We start from the raw sequence: 19,656 nt of genomic DNA on the forward strand, positions 1-19,656 counted from the left end.
AGGTTAATTATTCATTGCGACCACCATAAACAATGATCTTTTCCTACTCCTGAGTATAGTACAGTTGACCCTTGGACAACACGCGGTTAGGGGTACTGATCCCCTACACAAAAATCTCAGTATAACTTGACCCCCAAACACTTAATCATCAAGAGCCTACTATTGACCAGAAGACTTGCTGATAACCTGAAGAGTTGAACACATATTTTGTATGCTATATGCATCACATACTGTATACAAAGAAAATGTTTTTTGTTTTTTTTTTCAGTTTTTAAAATTTTTTTAAAAGTAATCCCTACCCCCAGTGTAGAGCTCAAACTCAGGACCCCAAGATCAAGAGTCACACTATGTGTGAAAATTTGTGGAAAAAAGCTGAGGTTCTCAAAGGTTCTGAATGATGTTACCTTCCTCTAGATTTACTTTTGCTTCTATAGGCACTTAAGAGTATAGTTGGGAGCGCCTGGGTGGCTCAGTGGGTTAAGCATCCAACTCTTGATTTTGGCTCAGGTCATGATCTCACAGTTTGTGAGTTCAAGCCCCACATCAGACTCTGGGCTGACTGTGCGGAGCCTGCTTGGGGTTCTCTGTCTCCCTCCCTCCCTGCTTCACCTCTGCTCATGCTTTCTCAAAGTAAATAAACAAGCAAACAAAAAAAACGAAACAGTGGCTTAGAATAACCATCCCATGAGATTTTGGGCCAGGAATTTGGTGAGGTCTCAGCTGGAAGTTTCTTCCATTTCGTGTGGCATCTTACAGTGGCACTTGGTGGTGTTTATCTGGCAGCTGGGTTTGTTGGAAAATCCAAGCTGCACTGCCATGCCCAGTGCCTTGGGGCGAGAACAGCTAGAAGGACGGTCTTGGGGCCTCCTTATGTGATCTTTGCAGTAGGGCCGTCGGACTCTTTCTGTGGTGGCTCAGGACTCCAGGAGCAATTGTTCCAAAAAACAGTGAAAGCTGCTGCTGTCCTTAAGGGCTCAGGCTGGGAAACTAAAACAGCATCAGTTTTGCTGTATTTTATTTGAGCTGTCCTCAAGCCCACTCAAGACTCATGGGGAAATGACAGACTCCACAGCTAAACAGGAAAAGCATGGAAAAATTTGTAGTCATCTTTAATTTTCCAAAACACCCTTATCCACCCAGATATAAAGCCTGGGGAAAAAATAATAAAGTTCTTTTTGGATTCTCTATATAATTGTTTAATTTTTTTTCTCCTTTCTTGCCTCCTTTTTAACTTCCCTAAAGACACCCAGCATGACTCTGAGCTAATCAAGTGTATCTATGCTCATTTTTTATGTACAAAGTAACAAAGTGATCTGACATTAGTTTCACCATTTGAGTGAATTTTTCTCTTTTCATTTTAGAAGTAGTTAGAAGGCTTATCAAAATATCACAGGAGACGGCATTTTTTAAATGTTGGAATCACCTGGTTTATAAATTGTCCAAATGTTAGTAATAAACTAACGTCTATTCTGTGCCCCTACATCCCTGGGTTTCCCGCGTGTACGAGACAGGAATTCTGCTCCTCAGCTTCCCGTGTCTTGCCCCTCGACGCGCAGGTGCTTTCTCCTGGCACTTGCACCGGTGACGAGACTCGCAGCGCGCAGGTCGTGCCTGGGGCTGGCACCCACGCGGCGGAGCCTACAGAATCGGAAGAAGTCACAGAAGGGAAGACGACGGGCCAAGACGTCCCACGAGCAGAGACGCCAAGTCCCCAACGAAACACTGGCAAGTTGACGCTAAAAATCTATAAAAAGAATTACACACATTACAAAGTGGCACCGATTCCAGGTGTGCCAGGCCTCGCTCACCGTGGGGCGGGGCAGCAGGGACGGCACGCGGGACCGGCAGGGCCGAGACCTGCACCATCAGCCAGCTCCCCGGCCACCTGCCGCGACCCGTGGGGCCTCCGGCTGTAGCGGAAGTGCGCTCGCGCCCACCGGGCCACCTCTCGCGACCTCGTGGGGCAGCGCGGGATCCGCCCGGCGAGTGCCCGCCCCTTCCTGAGGCTGGAGCGGAAGTGCGCGCCCTCCCGCCCGGCTCGCTTCCGGCCTTTGTGGGGCGCTGTGGGGTGTTCGGGCTCCCGGCTGCTTGGACCGCGTGACCCGTGGTCTCCCCGGGAGGAACCCGGCTGCCACCTCGGGAGCTGCAGGTGAGCGCGCTGCTGCTCTCCCCTGCCCTTCCCCGCCGGCCCGAGAAGCCGCAGGGGCGGGGGGCAGCCTTCGGGAGCGGCGTCCGCCGCCCTTTCACCTGCTGCGGGGCTGCCGCGCGGGTTTCGTGGTTTCCGCCACACGCCTGCCGGTTAAAAGAGGCCGTCTCAGTGTTTTATTATTACTTGTTTGCTCTGAACGTTGGTTGTGTTCCATTTGGTCGTCCTTTATTCTAGGGCTAAATGGAAGTGTTGCCTTTGTGACGTCCTTAAACCCTTAGCCCCTTTTACTGAATCTTTCTCTTTAATGTGTTAAGTCTTTCGTATTCAGTTTCCGTGAGTGTCGTGAATTACCCTGGGGGTGGCTTGCAAAGCGCAGAAGTAAATTGTTAGAATTTGCAGTTTTCGCTTATGGTGTAGCTTGTGTTAAAAGCGACGGCTTCTCCCTCAGGTCCACCCTTGCTGGAAGCACCGCTAGAGCTTCTGCACGGCCGCGATGGCGTCGGCCTGGGCTGCGCCGGCCCACGAGGAACAGGGTGCGCTTCTGGAAGTAAAGGTGGAGGAGGAGGAGGAGTACAGGAATACCACCAGACGGGATCAGAACCTGCAGAAGAACAACACCCACAGCAGGGAGGTCTTCCGACAGTACTTCAGACACTTCTGTTACCAGGAGACGCCTGGACCCCGCGAGGCGCTGCGCCGGCTCCGCGAGCTGTGCCGCCAGTGGCTGAGCCCAGAAACACACACCAAGGAGCAGATCCTGGAGCTGCTGGTGCTGGAGCAGTTCCTGACCATCTTGCCCGAGGAGCTCCAGGCCTGGGTGCGGGAGCACCACCCGGAGAGCGGGGAGGAGGTGGTGACCGTGCTGGAGGATCTGGAACGGGAGCTGGACGAGCCTGGAGAGCAGGTGAGAAAATGAGAGATGGTTTGTGATTGAGATAAGGTAAGTTACGGATTTGTAGGCCAGAGCAAAGGACAGCATTATTCCACCAAGTCATGGAAATTTGGTTAATGTAGACCTAACTTATTTATATCTTTTTTATGGGAGGATCCTGTATTTCTGTAATGAGCTTATGGTTTCTAGTTGATGAAATGCTACTCAGAAACATTAGAAACAAGATTTATTTCATTATTATTTTTTTAATTGACGTCCAAGTTAGCATATAGTGCAACAATGATTTCAGGAGTAGATTCCTTAGTGCCCCTTACCCATTTAGCCCCTCCCCCCTCCCACAACCCCTCCCATAACCCTCAGTTTGTTTTCCATATTTATGAGTTTCTTCTGTTTTGTCTCCCTCGCTGTTGTTATATTATTTTTGCTTCCCTTCCCTTATAATCATCTGTTTTGTATCTTAAATTCCTCATATGAGTGAAGTCATATGATACTTGTCTTTCTGTGACTAATTTTGCTTAGCATAATACCCTCCAGTTCCATCCACGTAGTTACAAATGGCAAAATTTCATTCTTTTTGATTGCCGAGTGATACTCCATTGTGTATACACACACACACACACACACACACACACACACACACACACACACACATATATATACCATATCTTCTTTATCCATTCATCTGTTGATGGACATCTGGGCTCTTTCCATACTTTGGCTATTGTCGATAGTGCTGCTATAAACATGGGAGTGCATGTGTCCCTTCGAAACAGCCCACCTGTATCCCTTGGGTAAATACCTAGTAGTGCAATGCTGGGTCGTAGCATTTTAATTTTTTGAGGAACCTCCGTACTGTTTTCTGGAGTGGCTGCACCAGCTTGCATTCCCACCAGCAGCGCAAAAGGGTCCCTCTTTCTCCACATCTTCGCCAACATCTGTTGTTGCCTGACTAGCATTACTGTTACTGTTAGCCATTCTGACAGGTGTCAGGTGGTATCTCATTGTGGTTTTGGTTTGTATTTCCCTGATGATGAGTGATGTTGAGCATTTTTTCACGTGTCAGCCATCTGGATGTCTTCTTTAGAAATAAGATTTCTAAGAGAAAATGTTAAGTGAGCGTAACGGGGTGCGCAGCAGTCTCTTGGAAGGGACATCGCTTCTGTTGCAGGATACAAGTAATTAAGAAATAAGGTCTTGCAGGTATATGCACTGCTCTGCATCCATTAAAGGATTAAAAGATGGAGAAATCAAGGTCACCATCTTGGAGGAATGTGAGGTCAGAGCAGAGAGGAAGGTTCAGAGAGCAGGGACGAGATTCCTGGAGTAGTAGAGCCCAGTTAGGTCCGACACATGGGTAGTGAGTAGAAGGGTTGAGAACAGAGTCCAGGACCTTGAGTATCACCTGTGGAGTGTAGAGTCTGTTCTGTAGGACAGAAGCTTCTAACCTTTTCTCTTTAAGTGAGTAACGCCAGGATCTAACCAAATTATGTAGAATTCTGTTCTGTTTTGTTCCAACATTGATAAAAGACAGCGGTTCTCAACCAGTGGCAATTTTCTGCCCTAAAGGGCATTTGGTGATGTCTTGGCACATTTTTGGTTGTCATAGTGGGGGGAGGTGCTACTGGCATCGAGCGGCTAAAGGGTAAGGATATTTTGGAATATCTTATAACGTATAGGATGGCGTCTTATAACAGGGATTTTTCTGACCCAACGTGTCAATAGAATCAAGACTCAGAAGTCTTGGTATGATGAGTATAAAACAGGGAAGTAATAAAACAAGAAGTGCAACCCAGCATTGGCAAGGGGGAGGAACATGTGGCAGAGTTTGAAGATCTGAGTTTGAAGTAGAGTCAAGACGGTGAGGCTATGAAGGATGAGGCATGTCTTAAGTAAGTATTAATTGGAAACGATGATAGATTAGATGGATAAAAAAGGGAAAACTCTCTACGGAGCAATCTATTCTAGGCTAAGCGCGGGGGATTTCAAGCTTGAGAGACCAGTGTAATTGAGGTGCTCCTAACAGAGTTCAAGGCTATCGGGGATGGTGGATTGGGGGAAAGTTCATTCGTTCAGAAGACGTTTATTGAACGTTTAATACGCACCAAGCACCATTCTAGGCACTGGAAACGCAGCAGTGCACAAAGCCCAGAAGTTGCCTCTGTCTTGTAAACAGATTCTAGTCTAATGAGAGTAGTAACCAGGTGGTGCCAGGTGGAGATAAATCCTATATGAAAACAGCAATGAAGCGGAAAAAAGGTAAACAGTGAAGGAGGCGGAGACTGTGGGATTTTTGACAGACTGGTGAGGGAAGGCCTTCCAGATGGGGTGACATTTAGAGCAGAGATCAGGCTGTGCAGTCACCTAGGCTGAGGACGTTCAGCCAGAGGAAATAGTGGGCAGGTGAGAATGTGCTTATCGTGGTAGAGATGCAGGAGATGAAATGAGGTAGTTAGAACGAGATCGAATCATGGGGGCACTTACAGGCCATTGTAAGGGCTTTGGATCTTATTCTGAGATGGAAAGTCATTGGAGGGTTTTGAACAGAAGAGAGGTTTAATCTGACCTAAATGTTATTTATTTATTTTTATTTTTTAATGTTTGGTTTTTTTTGAGAGAAAGAGCATGAGGAGGACGAGGGCAGAGGGAGAGGGAGACACAGAATCCCAAGCAGGCTCCAGGCTCCCAGCTGTCGGCACAGAGCCCGACGCGGGGCTCGAACCACGAACCGTGAGATTATGACCCTGAGCCGAAGTCGGACGCTTAACCGACTGAGCCACCCAGGCGCCCTATGACCTAAATTTTTAAAATAATCACTCCAGCCGCTCTGTTGGAAGAGTCCTAGATTAGGATTCATGGTGGGAGTGCAGGAGGCCCAGGGTCAAAGGTTGAAGCAGGGAAGCCCAATCAGCACTAATCCAGGCAGGAGGTACCAGTGGCTTGAACTGTGACAGTAGCAGTGGAAGCAGCGAGATGCAGTTGGATCTTGAGGGGATTTGTTTGAACATCGCATCGTGTCACATGGGTTTGTCATTCAAGGAGATGATAAAGGCAGGAAAAGAAGAAGATTTGGAGTAGGGGCGGGAATCTAGAGTTACTAGGCTTTGGACGTGTTGAATTGTAGATTCCTCTTAGAACCCAATTGGAAAAGTTGGGCAAGCAACTCCACTCAGCAGAGGGATGTGTGCTGGAATAACAAAATTGGAGCTTGTCATAATATGGGTGATATTTAAAGCTGTGGGACAAAAGGATCGACAGGACGGTGGAAAATGAGAGGGACTGGCCAGGGAGATGGGAAGAGAACCAGAAGAAAGAATGGCACTCCCAAGTGCGGGCAGAAGTAATTTGCTTTTAAACATGTTGTCTTTGTACTGCCCTTTCCCTCAAAGCATGCTGGGGGTGGCTGATGGAATTTCATCCTGATTTCTGAGGCCTCACCAGAGATCCAGGGACAGAAGGAAGGCACAGCTCACTGTACCGGCCTTTTTCTCCTTCCAAATTTGAGGTCTGAAAACCTTTTTCTGTCTGCCTCTGAGAGCATCCTACTGACTTTGGCTCTTATTCTGGGGTCAGAAGTTACAGAACGAAGCTGTGTTGGAAGTACAGGCAGCGTGTGGTGATTTCTTACTCCCAGAATGTAGCTGTTGCAGGATTGGGGGGTAACTTGAGGGTCTGTTGTATGCCGGTGCCCCCGCAATGTGCCTCATGCACAGTCTGAGTCATGCACGGTCTGAGAAACCACCCAGGGACATGGAGCTCCTGAACCAAGAAGCAACTAAGTGGCCCCCGAATCGCTGCCTTTCATACCACGCTGGGGAAATACGATTTATTTTTAAATACAAGAGGGAGTGATTCCGTGGAGGAGTGGAAGCCAGAGTGAGTGAGTTTAGGGAGCAGAGGTCAGAGGTGCAGGAAGGGATGGGGTTGAAGGCAAGAGTTGAGGTTACAAGGTACGGGCCTTGATGAAGCAAAGGCCTCTTCCTCTAAGTGGAAGGGAGTAAGTGTGTGGGGGGTGATGAAGAAAAGAGCGGGTGATCTCTGATGTGACCATGACCTTGGACAAGGAGAGAACAAGGTCATCTCCTGGAAGGAAGTGGGGGAGGAGCCTCAGAAGAGCAGAGACTGTAGGGAACAGCTTCCTCCCATCCCCTGTCTTTCCTCCCTCTTTCTCCTTTGTTCCCTCTGCCTTTTTGCCTCGTTTCTCCATCATTTCTCTTCACTTACCCCATCCTTTTCTTCTTTTTCTCTTCTGTTAATTTCCCCCAAGTTCTTGTCTTGTGCTCGTTGGCTTCCCTTTACCTTCTCTTCCTTCTCTCCTTCCTATTTTCTTCCTCTCGCATCTCCACTTTGAGCATAAGACAAAGACGTGATGGTGGCACAGCCAGCATTTTTTAGCGGTTCAGAACAGAAGGGCGGGGTTCCTGGAGGAGGTGGCTTGTATACAGGCCTTGAAGAATGAGGCGCGTTACAGCAGGCTGATGTCTGGAAAGAAGTGCAGGTGCCGGACAGCCGGGTGTCACTGCCTCGGATTGGATCCTATACCGTTGTTTCCTGTTGGCAGGATGAATGTGTCCACCGTGTCCCTGTCCACACTGAGCAACAGGACACGCTCTTGCAGGAGACGGCCCTTGTGGGAACAGGACGGGAGCCCGGCATGCCCCTCCCATCCGGGGTTGCCCGGCTGAAGTATGAATCTCCAGGACCTGGAGCCCAGCCGGAGGAGCAAGGTAAGGAAGACAGAGCAGCTTGGGAGGAAGGGAAGACAGGCAGGCACAGGACCTGGGGCCTCTTCAGTTCCGTGTACCGTTCGTTTCTCCTCGTCACAGTCAGGACGACCTCTCGTGCACGGACTCTCAGCTGGTTCGGTTTGTCACGCTTCAACTCTCGTTTTCTCTTCATGTTAATATTTTGTTCTCCACTCCTGCAGTATCTTATGAGATCACTTAATTGAGTCCTTCTGATAGTTACTTTCCTTCATACTGACTTCCCTGCTATTTCTGGCCTTTATCCTGTCAGATGGTGCTACTGTCCTCCTGCCTTCAGTAACCAGCTTTTGGCCCAGGATGTCTGCAGTTTTCAGATGGTTCAGGAGAAAGCATATATATGTGTACTCTTAGGAAAAGGAGGAACAACAGAGCAAATGTGGCGGAATGTTAAGTTGGTGAATGTGCGAAAGACCCCATATTCCTTATCTCTGTGTTCTCTACATTTAATTTTTAAAAATAGGTAAAAATTCATAATTCAAAGATAAAAACTTAGTTACCTAGTGACAAGTTTTCCTTCCACTCATTCCCTCGGCCATCTGGTCTTCTCCCTGCCCTGAGATGAGTTGTCACTGTTCTGTTTCTTGTATGTGCTTCCCTAGATATCTTTTTATATGTATACGTTTTTCCACATTCAAGCAAATACATTTTCTTCTCTTTATTACTAAGATGGTAAAGGTTTGCGTTTTTAAAAAATTTTTTTATTTTATTTATTTATTTATCTATCTATCTATTTATTGATTTATTTATTTTAATGTTTATTTTTTGAGACAATGCGAGAGACAGAGTGCAAGCAGCGGAGGGGCAGACAGAGGGAGACACAGAATCTGAAGCGGGCTCCAGGCTCTGAGCTGTCAGCACAGAGCCTGACATGGGGCTCAAACTCAACGGACAGTGAGATTGTGACCTGACCCGAAGTCGGATGCTTAACCAACTAAGCCACCCAAGCGCCCCTAAAAAAAATTTTAAATAGAGCATGCATGCACGCACATGAGTGAGGGAAGGGCAGCAGGGGAGAGAGTCCCAAGCAGGCTCTACACTCAGAGCAAAGCCCGACTCTGGACTCTATCTTACAACCGTGAGATCATGACCTGAGCCGAAATCAAGAGTCAGACGGACGCCACCCAGACGCCCCATATTTTTTATTTCCTAACAGCACCTTAATATTAAAATGTATGGGTGGGGGTGCCTGGGTGGCTTAGTCAGTTGAACATCCGACTTCGGCTCAGGTCATGATCTTACGGTTTGTGGGTTCGAGCCCTGCATCAGGCTCTGTGCTGACAGCTTGCTCAGAGCCTGCAGCCTGCTTCAGATTCTGTGTCTCCTCTCTTTCTCTCTGCCCCTCCCCGGCTCATGCTCTGTCTCTCTCTGTCTCTCAAAAATAAATGTTAAAAAAAATTTTAATGTATGGATGAACCACACAATTAACTTGTCCATTCCCCAGTTGTCCCCAGTGATTTGCTCTAACAGGTAGTGCTGTGGTGAGCTTGTGTGAGTACTTCAGTATAAATTCCCATGTGTGGAATTACTAGCCCCAAGATTAAATACAGTTGTCATTTTGATGGATATTGGCAAGTTGGTCTGTATGAAGCCCGGGTCAGTTTGCACTCCCACTGGCGATGTGTGATACCCATTTCATGAACAGTGTTCTACTGATGGGCGGAGGTGATGGGTGCAAATTGTACCTCAATACTCAAGTTTGCTTTTTCCTTATTTTGAGGTGGGCATCTTTAAGAGCTGTTGTATTTCCTTTCCTGGAAACAACTTTTCCTTTGCCCAGTTTTTATTGGATTATTGGTCTTTTCCATAACAATTTTTGGAGTGTTTTATGTATTAGGTCTGTCCTATGTTTTAATACCATTGTACAGTCCTGCAGAAACTGTGGGTTCTTAATATGTTTTTCACCTGAATAATGAGTGTCTGATGAGGTGGAAACTAGTAACTGTGATCCATTGCAGTTTCAGGTGTTGAGACTGGAAATAAGTACAGGAATTCAACTCTAAAGCAAGAAGTGTCTGAAGAAGCAGCACCGCAGGGGAATATGTGTAGCGGATTTGAAAGGGACATGTCCCAGTCGGCTAGGTGCAGAGAAGCGGACGGATCCGAAGCAGAAACAGAAGAGTCTTCTGGACACTCCAGGGAAGGTGAGCAGTCTGCGGGTGATGAGAACAGACTCCGTCTGACTGAACAGCAGAGGGTCTGTCCAGGAGAAAAACCTCATGAGTGCGAGGAGTGTGGAAAAGCCTTCAGTCAGCACTCGAACCTCTTAGAACATCAGAGGGTCCACACTGGAGACAGGCCCTACAAATGTGAGGAATGTGGGAAAACTTTCCGTGGGAGAACCGTGCTGATTCGGCACAAAATAATACACACCGGAGAGAAACCGTATAAATGTAATGAGTGTGGCAAAGCCTTTGGCCGCTGGTCAGCTCTTAACCAACATCAGAGGCTCCACACAGGAGAGAAACACTACCACTGTAACGAATGCGGCAAAGCCTTTAGCCAGAAAGCGGGCCTCTTTCACCATCTCAAGATCCACACGAGAGACAAACCATACCATTGTGCTCAGTGCAATAAAAGTTTTAGTCGGCGTTCAATACTCACTCAACACCAAGGAGTTCACACTGGGGCAAAGCCCTATGAGTGCAGCGAGTGCGGGAAAGCCTTCGTTTATAACTCCTCCCTGGTTTCCCACCAGGAGATCCACCACAAAGAAAAGTGCCATCAGTGTAAGGAGTGTGGGAAATCCTTCAGTCAGAGTGGCCTTGTTCAGCATCAGAGAATCCACGCTGGGGAGAAACCTTACAAGTGTGACGTATGTGCAAAAGCATTTATTCAGAGGACAAGCCTTGTAGAACATCAGCGAGTTCACACTGGAGAGAGACCTTACAAGTGTGATAAGTGTGAGAAGGCCTTCACTCAGAGATCAGTTCTCACGGAACACCAGAGAACCCACACTGGAGAGAGGCCGTACAAGTGTGACGACTGTGGGAACGCCTTCCGAGGCATCACCAGCCTCATTCAGCATCACAGGATCCACACTGGGGAGAAACCCTACCAATGTGACCAGTGCGGCAAAGCCTTCAGACAGAGGTCAGATCTTAGCAAACACCAGAGAATCCATAGTAGAGGTGCTCCCTCTAATGAGTGTGGGGAGTCGTTCAGGCAGCCCTCAGCTCGTAGGCAGCAGCGGACTGTCCACAAAGGGGAGGAGTCTGTTTCTGGGATGACCACGGGGACGCTGTGTCCCAGAGTACAGGCTGGAGAGGAATACTAGCTGGGGAGTGATTCCAACGGCAGTCACCGTTGCTACAAGGACACCTCAGACGTCTTGTAAAGGGTTCACCGTGTGCCGCGCGTGACATCAGCTGGTGTGTAGGACAAAGAGCGTAACACGAAAGTCCTCTTCTCGCCAGTTTACGGTGGAGCCTGTGGTCCGTCAGGTCACGTGTGAGCTTAGATCGGACTGCAGGACGGCAGAAGTGATCTGAGCCGCGTGTCCGTGAGGTGGCGGGTGGCGGCCAGTGCTGTCCGTTCTGAAGGACGGATCACCAATGCCTGAGCGGGTCAGCCAAGATTGTATTGAAGATCGGGGTTCCGTGGGCAGATTTGGAAGGCGGGGTGGAAACCAGGGTAAAGCCCACGTAGGGGGAGGCGAGGACGCTCGGGGCTTGTGGCGCCAGTGGCAGCCTGAGGTGGGGCATCTGTTCAGGTGGGCGGTGGCGGAGATACCCTGGGAACGGCTCGGGCCGGGCTGGGAGGGCACGGACGGTGCCTCTTACAAAAGGCACAAAGCACTTTTCTTAATTCCTAAGATCTGCCTGTAAATTAAAATCCTTCTCTGTTTTAAAAGTGAGGGTACGCCTGCTTCTGGAGAGGGTGACCTAGCTACAGTGTCACAGGGAGGGGCCGGCAGTAGGTCTCTGACTTGTCCTGTCCCTTGCTCTCGTGGTTCTCCCCTTCAGTGCACGTCAGAGTCCCCTGTGGAGTTTGGTTAAGATGCCTGCGACCCCCTCACATCCTGCTTCGTGAAGTCTGGGGCAGGGGCCGAGAATCCCCATTGTCCAAGCTCCACAGTCACCTGATTCTAAAATTCGAGGAACACTGCATTGAATCGCAGCTGCCTTCATGGTTGCCTGTGAGGTGGGGAAGCGTCAACACGGGCCACTAAACACAGGCCACTGCAGATTCTTAGCTTGGGGAAAGCTCTGAAGGACAGGAGTGAACAGGGAAATTAGACAGCCATCCAGCATCAGGGGCTTCGGGATGGCCTTTCCACCTCTTCCAACTTAAGTCTTAGGAAATCGGAGACTGACCTACATTGTGAGGCACCTAGGGGTCACCAGAGCACAAGGCTGTGTGTTAGGGGAGAGTGCTGGTGTTCTGGTTTGCTCCTAACCTCTGTTTTTTCCCAGCTTATGTTCTGAATTCCCTAATAGTTGCTCTTCAAAACTGGTTTACAATTTTTTGGTTTGTATACCTTCTTGAGCACATAAAAGAGCCAAAGATTAGTGACTCTATCCCTTGAGGCTTGTGCAAAAACATCAACCAAAAGCTAGTTGACCAGACTCCCGTATCACTGAGTAAGCAGTTCTGTTGTAGATGAGGGCCTGTGACTCAGTCGTGGACAACAGGCACGCACACGTGTCTCCTGCTCAGTTTATCTTTTCTTTTTTTTCTTTTAATGTTTATTTATTTGGAGAGGGAGTGAGAGAGAGGACTCTGCACTGACAGTGCAGAGCCCGAGGAGGGGCTTGAATCCACAGCCCTGGGATCATGACCTGAGCTGAAATCCAGAGTCAGACGCTTAACTGACTGAGTCACCCAGGCACCCGGTTTATCTTTTTATTTACAGAGATTATTTTTAATCTTCATTGACATGTCCTCTGATTTCCTTCCCTTTGTACCTCACCGCAACAGGCCCTACAACTTTTGGGACTGCTCCCACCCCCCCTCCCCCAGATCATCCCACACAACTCCGGGATCCTCTTCTCCCCACACCTCTAGCTCCTTAGTGGGCCTGAAGTGGTGAGACACACAAGGGACAGGAGAAACGAGGGTAGTTCGCATCTTTACTCCTAACTGCCGTTCTGTCCAGCTGCCATGTCTATCCTGTTTCCTCCCCACTACTGTATGTACTCTGCCCCCCTTTCCTGACGGCCCCCATCTCTTGCCCCTCTATCCATCACCCTATCCAGAACATAGTATCATCACTGGTTGGAACCAGAAGTCCCTGGAGAAAGTGATATGTTCTAGCTTCTAAGCTTTAAGTGTGAGCACATTTTCATAATATAATAATAATAATAATAATACTATAATTTAGGTACATTGTGTGTCAGATTTGCTTTTGGGATTGCAATTTCTGTGACTAAGGGAAGACATCCTGAGTTCACAATAGAGGAAAGTAAATGGACATTGGAAAAACAGCTCACTCTCAAGTTGAAGACCCTTGAGGTGTTGTATCCTAAGACCAACATTGGAGCTGCACACAGAAGGCGTCGAGGCAGCTGGGGTTGGGTACCTCCTTTTTTACCTCCAGAAAACTGAGTTTGTTTCCCTGAGTGAGGCTGGGGGCTCTCAGCCGGGTGTGTTCCTGTTCTCTTCCCAGCTTCCCCTGCCATGCGTCTCTCACTCTTGCAAGCTCTTTGATGGAGGGGACGTTGCTTAGAGATGAGAACCCAAATGAGAATGTCCTTCAGATGCTGTCCATGCTTGTCACCTTGCCTGATTTCAGACATGTTATCCGGACTGAAGTTACTCTTCATAGTAATCTCAAACCTCTAATCTTACTGCTCACTGGAACACGACTCTTAATTTAAACTTGCTTTTGGCTCTCAGTGCTGTTATCTGTGGGTTCCGCCCTTCATCTGCTGTTAAACACATCCTCTCAGGGCAGACATGTTCCTCCATTTGCCTCTAACACCTTTATTTGCTTAATATGAATGAACCCTAGACAAAGATCCAGAATAGTGGGATATGCCTATCATATAGGATACAGTTCATAACTTGGTTAAAAATAAAGGGGGAGGTTTTGTTCTGGTTGTTTCTTCTGCTTAAATGTAGTTTAAGCACTACCAAGAAAAGGTGAGTGACCTGGCGTTTCCAGGTAGACATCAAAGGGGCTCAAACTATCCAGGATAAGAAAATAGAGTAGAATAATTGGAGCTAAATGGGCAACACAGGAGTAGAAGGCCCTGAGGGGCAAGTGGAGGATGTGACCGAGGTTAGACATGGAATTGGGGAGTGCGGTGCACAGAGGATGCCTCACAGTGAAGTCCACGGTACGTCGTTCTGAATAGAAGGTAGATGTAGAACAGTGACAGGCTCTAGGCTCGTTTGAATAGCTTATCTTCGCAGATTTTGAAACCATCAACAACAGGTGGCAGGATGGAAAGGAAAAAGGACACTGAAGCAAGTCCAAGGTAGAAATGTCAGTCCAGAGTAGTGACATAACAGCCAGCTTGAGCAATTGGTGCAACACTCAAATGATGAATCGCGAAGCGGTGGCTTGGGAATAACATTAAGGATAAGAGTGAGATTGACTGGCTTCTCTTTTCTGGTTGATTCAAGGTAAACAAGATACTCAGTGTTTAAGACAAAAAGCTCCTGTAGGGTTTGGGGGAGAATCAAATTGCTAAAGCAGTGAAAAGTGAAGGAGGCTCAGGATGAAAAGTAACGTGACAAACAGGAGCTCCAGGGGGTGTAATAGGGGTTGCAAAAGGAAGAAAGATGGGCCTCCTCCAAAAGAAACCTCAGTTGTAGGAACAGGCTCCTGGAATTTTAGGCATGAGATAAAGCTAATGCAGAAAAAATTGGGAATGAGCAGGGCTCCAAATTGAGAAATGCCCGCTGTGTGTTGAGGGCAGAGGTGGAGAGCACGAAGGTACCAGAATGTGGAGCAGCTCCACTCCCGTACCCTGAATGGAAGTAGCCTCTTGTTACATCCCATAGATGATCTGTTCCAGAACTCTTACAGTCAGAGTCCTTATTGGCCATCTTTTGGAGTCAAGAAAAGGATTTGTTAGTAACATGTAACGTTAACAGCTTATTAAGGGCCAGGCATTACTAAAGTGCTTTCCACGGTTTTATTTTTAGCTGTGAATTGGAGGAGTTGAAGCTGCCTCAGGTCACAAAGTTGGAATGTGGTGGGGCCAAGATTTGAAGGCCAGCGGCCCAGTTCCAGAGCCCATGCTTCCTTGTCTAGTTCAGTTGAAGGAACCCTGTGTTGCAGTCATAATCAAGTAATTATCTGGAAAATCTGTCACTATTCTGGAAGATACTTCAGAAACCCCAGAGTCCTGGGTCCAAACACCCAAGGCTAATAATACCACCACCACCCTCTCGGCATACCAACTCTTGGATGAGGTTTGGTCAGCATAACATGAGCCCTAATTCTTGTTGCCTCACAAGGAGGGTGCCCACAGGAGACATTTCCGCTAAAAATGGGCTCTTCAGAGAAAGGGATCCCCCTCCTGGCTTAGAGCTGAAATTCACTCTGACAGAATAGGAGATTTTTGGCAGTCTCCATTGATGCACATCATAAAGCTATCCCGTTTTGGATCTACCCAGTAGCCCAAATGGATCTCTTCTATGTAGCTAATACCACTTTTAGGATGAAAGAAACCATCATTATTATATAAAGTAGTCCTTTCAGGTGCCTGTCCTGTCCCCACAGCCCAGAATTTGAGCAGCAAGTGCTTGTTCAATTTGGTGATAATCATGTGATAACCTTTATTTTCAACGTCCATCCTTTCGCACGGAAAAGTTCTGTCACAGCTGCTCTAGCAGTTCCTTTTATTGGAATTTCTGTAGATCCTGCCATTCCAAATACTGGGTATAATTGGTAATGAGTCCTTGCACATTTTTTACACATGTACTTCTGTAAATATATGGAGAGTACGTATGAATATATTTTATAAAAATGTGTGTTGTGTATGTTTTATACATACAATAAGATTTTGACAAAGCCAACCGTGATGAGTATTTTCAGCTTTTCAGTTGATCAGCTCCTTAGCTCACGTAAGACCACGGTTGAAAGCCAGGAGTTTTCCCTTGATTTCATGGAAACCATTGATTCTCACCCATGGGTCTGAACGCCCATCAGCCCATCAGTCAAGGCTCGTCTTCCACCTGTCTCAGTTGAAGATGGTCTTTGGGTAGGTCTTTAGCCTAAAAGGCCTGGTCCTGGATGTCCCAAGGGCTTTCTAAGTGAAGGTTACTAGTAACCAGTAACCTAACTGTACTAGTTAGATAACTGTACTAGAAGGTAACTAGTACCTAGTAACAACCAAGGGTTAGGTGTTTATTGGTTCCTCTCTAAGCCTGAGACGCATATTTTACTTTTTGAGCTAGTGCTTCGGTGTGCCTACTTCACTGAGATACTTAGGAGCAGGTATCTCATCATTTCATACCCGCTAAAAGTGGCAGCTTACAGTTTACTGTAAATTCCAGCTGAGTGAGTTTGGGCAAGCGGTTTACTAGCCTTGTGTCTCACTTTCCCCTTGGGGAACATGGCAATAGTGCCACCATCTCCTGGGGCAGTTAGGTGGGCTGAGTGGGTTACACGCGAAGCACTTGGACGGCGCTTAGCGCCTCTGAGGTGCTGTACGGCCGTTTGCGGTGTTCGGTCACCGGGAGCGCCCGCCGCAGAGGTCACCCGTCCCCGCGCGCAGTTCCCCCAGGACTGGTGCCAGGTGCGGCACCCAGTCCCGCAGTCACTGTCCTCCGTGGGGACAGGCCTCCCCGAGCGGGAGGGGGAGGCCTCCCCGTGGTTACCGGGGATGACGCAGCCCAGGTTCGCGCCCTTTGTCTTCGGGGGTGGGGGAAGGCGGCTCTGGCTCGGTCGTGCGACGGGAGGTGGGCCCCGCCGGAATGCTCTGCGGGGCGGGGACTCTGCCAGGCAACCATCGAGAGGAGAAAGCCTCCAGATTCCTAGAGGAGACCGGCGGCGTCGCGGCTGGGGCCCCGCAGCTGACCGGGAAGCGCGCGCTCCGCCGGCCTCGGCGCGCACCTGTATCGGGAGAGGGGGCGGTGCACCTGCGCGCGCCGGGCTGGCTCCGCCTCTGACCCGGGGACTGCGGGGGTGGGGGACGAGGGGGCTTCGGTCAGACTTCAGGGTTCCAGGGGAAGTCAAGGATGGCCTCCGAGTTTTGAATTGTATTAGGATACCTTGGCTGTGGGACAGTGGGAGTGGCTGGGGAGGTGATCTGACTCACGACTAGAAGCCACTTCCCGGTTATGTGATTTAGCAAACGATTTGATCCCTCTGTGCCACAGTATCATTCAGCTGTCAGTGGAATTGTAATAGTGTCTACTTAAATGAGTAAATTTGTAGTCACTTTTAAATAAATATTAGCTGTTATTATTTTCTCATTTCTCATGTTATCCTCTTATCATTTACTTGGGATTCTCTGGGAAGAACCGAAGGGAAGAGCGTCATGGTCTTTCAAGCTTTATTAACTAATATTTAGGAAGTAAAAGATTTTAGCATAGGGTGCTAGCTAATAATTTGCAAAGCCACTTCCACTCTTCTAATGTAGTTAGCTTCCTAATAAAGTTCCTTTTTCTTTCAGTGCATTGTCTGAGTAGTGAGTTCTTGAGTAAAAAAATGAGCTTAACAAAGTTTAGAGGTTTTGTTAACAATGTTATTTTGTGTCCCAGGAAGAAGACCGACTACAAGGAAATACTTCTGAAAAACCAGCGTGAACCTCAAGCTGGAGTGAATCTTCTCTTGAGTGCTCTCATTCCAGAATGGCGTTCCTCCTGTGGGAAGGTCCCTAACATGACTGATGGCCGAGGGAGAGGGCTGTGCCTGGGACCACGCTGACAAAGAAGTCACGGATATTCCTTCAGACTTTTAAGTTGCTACTACCCAAGATAGCTGCCTGCCCCCCACCCCGGGGCTGCAAGACGACTCAGAGAACTTTACTTGCAGGTGCTGAGATCAGAAACAGACCAAGGAGCAGGTGCTGAAGTAGGTCCTGACACCTACCTAGGGAGCTGCACAGTTAGGCAGGGATAATACCCAGAATGTGGAGAAGAGGCATCACTTGTGCTGGAGAAGTTGGAGACAGCTTGGAGGGAAAGCCATCAGGTGGAAAGGGTCGGGATAATCGCTTATGTTATGGCTTGACTAGTGAAAGCCTTCTGGAATGGCGCAGAAAGCAGTAAAGCTGAACTGTAGGATCCACCATATGTCTCTGAAGCGAAAACCCAGCACCTCCCTCGGGGCTTTAATTCCCCCTGGTATTTGTGCACACCGGGAAACTTCCGATGTTGGGTTGTTGTTTGGGTGTTTTTACTGAGTGTTTAACTTCAAATTCAGTTTTCCAAGACCAGCTTCATCCAGTTGGCTCTAGGGTCCAGGCTAAAGGATAGAACAAGATATGGCAGAGAAAGTACTTCGGAATCCGAGGCTTCACATGCAGCCTGTTAAGACCCAATTTTAGTTTGACTTTCATCATTATTGCCTTTTGAAACAGAAAGCCAGTGAGAAAGGGTGTCTGCAGAGAGAAGAGATCCTTGAAAAGAAGCTTCTTGGGTCTCTCATTAGTTCATGTCCTTTCCCTTGAAAACTTGCCCCTGTCTCCTTGTTGTCTGCCCAGTTCTTTAGGTGGAAACTCAGCTATATTTGTGAGCAGTTTGGTTGTTTGGTTTGACCTATTCAGCTACTTTACTTCAAAGTGCTGCTTTCTTATGTTTTAGTCCTGAACATTACTGGAAAAATTATTTTTCCCCATTTTAGTTTTTCCATATCAAAATAGTATGTAATTCTGAAACATTTTCCCATATCAAAACAGTGTGCATTTTATAACTGAAACCTAGCTATTGCTTCAAGTTAACTTTTGTCATATCCCACTATTCATTGATTCACTCAACCAATATTTGTAGAGCATTTATGTGTCTGTAGTAGTGGCCTAGGTACATTTCAGTTGGTATAAATGATCCTTTTAAGTAGTCCTAACAAATTAAAATTTCTCTTGATTTCATTATATTCTATTTTTTATCTCTGGATTCAAACTGATCTCTTCTTACGTTTTTTGATTATACCTTACTGGTTCTTTGTCACATTTTGTGGGAAAATCCTCCTTGCTCTTCCAAACTTTCTGCCCAGCTGTCTCTTCTCACTCAAAGTGGAACCTCACATGCCTTTTTGGGCACTTTGCCAACCTGAGATGACAGTTTAGACACATAAAGGCGTGTACTTTAAGTCAAACTGGGTTTTACCTTTGTCACTGTTCTTCATTTTTAGTCTCATTATCTCAGCAGAAGAGACAACTGACATTTGAATTATCTGTGCGTTTTTTTAGATGGTTATACTAAGAATAAAAATAAGGACTTGTTTCCAATTCTGCAGATGTGAAATGCTGTGGTGGGATCTCTCTAGAACTGCAACATCTATGCGGTAAGTGTAGTAGCAGCTTTAGTAACTGGTGAGTCCTTACTCCGCATCAGGGAATACAGATGCCGCAGAGAACCTCCTTGAGGGCAACAGGTTTGGAAAGGCTTTTCTTTGTAGCGGGTCCCTCCTTTCCTGCCAGGGGATCCACCACAAGGAAAAGTGCTCCGTGTTAGGAGTGTGGGCATGCTTTCATGTATTGTGGCCTTATTTTACATCAGAGAATCCACATAAACGAGAGACTGCATAGATGTGGTGACTGTGAGGAGGCCTTCATTCAGCACAGAACCTCAACGAACTGTACGTGAAGGAAATGGGAACACCTTGGCCCAGAAGTCAGGACCGACTGCACCAGAGAGTCTACGCAGGAGGGAGATCTTGTCAGCGGGATGAATGTGGGCATGCTTTGCATGGAATCACCAGCTTTATCATTCAGCAGTGGAGAATTTGCACTAAA

The 19,656-nt window shown here is 47.6% G+C and overlaps 1 protein-coding gene across 4 annotated transcripts; it reads left to right on the plus strand.

The window, feature by feature from the left end:
* The first annotated feature begins 1,491 nt into the window (after positions 1-1,491).
* On the plus strand, positions 1,492-19,149 carry ZSCAN12 (zinc finger and SCAN domain containing 12). Of its 4 annotated transcripts, none has more exons than XM_045058432.1 (5): positions 2,000-2,149; positions 2,598-3,053; positions 7,600-7,765; positions 9,760-10,894; positions 17,462-19,149. In XM_045058432.1, exons 2-5 carry the CDS (start codon positions 2,643-2,645, stop codon positions 17,625-17,627), a joined length of 1,878 nt encoding a protein of 625 aa, XP_044914367.1. In that variant the 5' UTR covers positions 2,000-2,149; positions 2,598-2,642; the 3' UTR covers positions 17,628-19,149. The 4 variants fall into 4 exon arrangements, with proteins under 4 accessions (XP_019685645.1, XP_044914367.1, XP_044914368.1 ...); XM_045058433.1 differs by lacking the exon at positions 17,462-19,149 and adding an exon at positions 17,228-17,372 and having other exon boundaries at positions 9,760-10,960; XM_019830086.3 differs by lacking the exons at positions 2,000-2,149; positions 17,462-19,149 and adding an exon at positions 1,492-1,725 and having other exon boundaries at positions 9,760-11,657.
* The last annotated feature ends 507 nt before the right edge of the window (positions 19,150-19,656 follow it).

Source organism: Felis catus, chromosome B2, assembly GCF_018350175.1.
Source record: "Felis catus isolate Fca126 chromosome B2, F.catus_Fca126_mat1.0, whole genome shotgun sequence".
In the NCBI taxonomy this organism is placed as follows: Eukaryota; Metazoa; Chordata; class Mammalia; order Carnivora; family Felidae; genus Felis; species Felis catus.

Bases quoted from the DNA above. Each gene is read 5' to 3' on its own strand.
- ZSCAN12 (XM_019830086.3), top strand. From the start codon at position 2,643: ATGGCGTCGGCCTGGGCTGCGCCGGCCCACGAGGAACAGGGTGCGCTT. The intron at 3,054-7,599 runs GTGAGAAAATGA...TCCTGTTGGCAG, and splicing joins TGGACGAGCCTGGAGAGCAG to GATGAATGTGTCCACCGTGT. The intron at 7,766-9,759 runs GTAAGGAAGACA...GATCCATTGCAG, and splicing joins AGCCCAGCCGGAGGAGCAAG to TTTCAGGTGTTGAGACTGGA.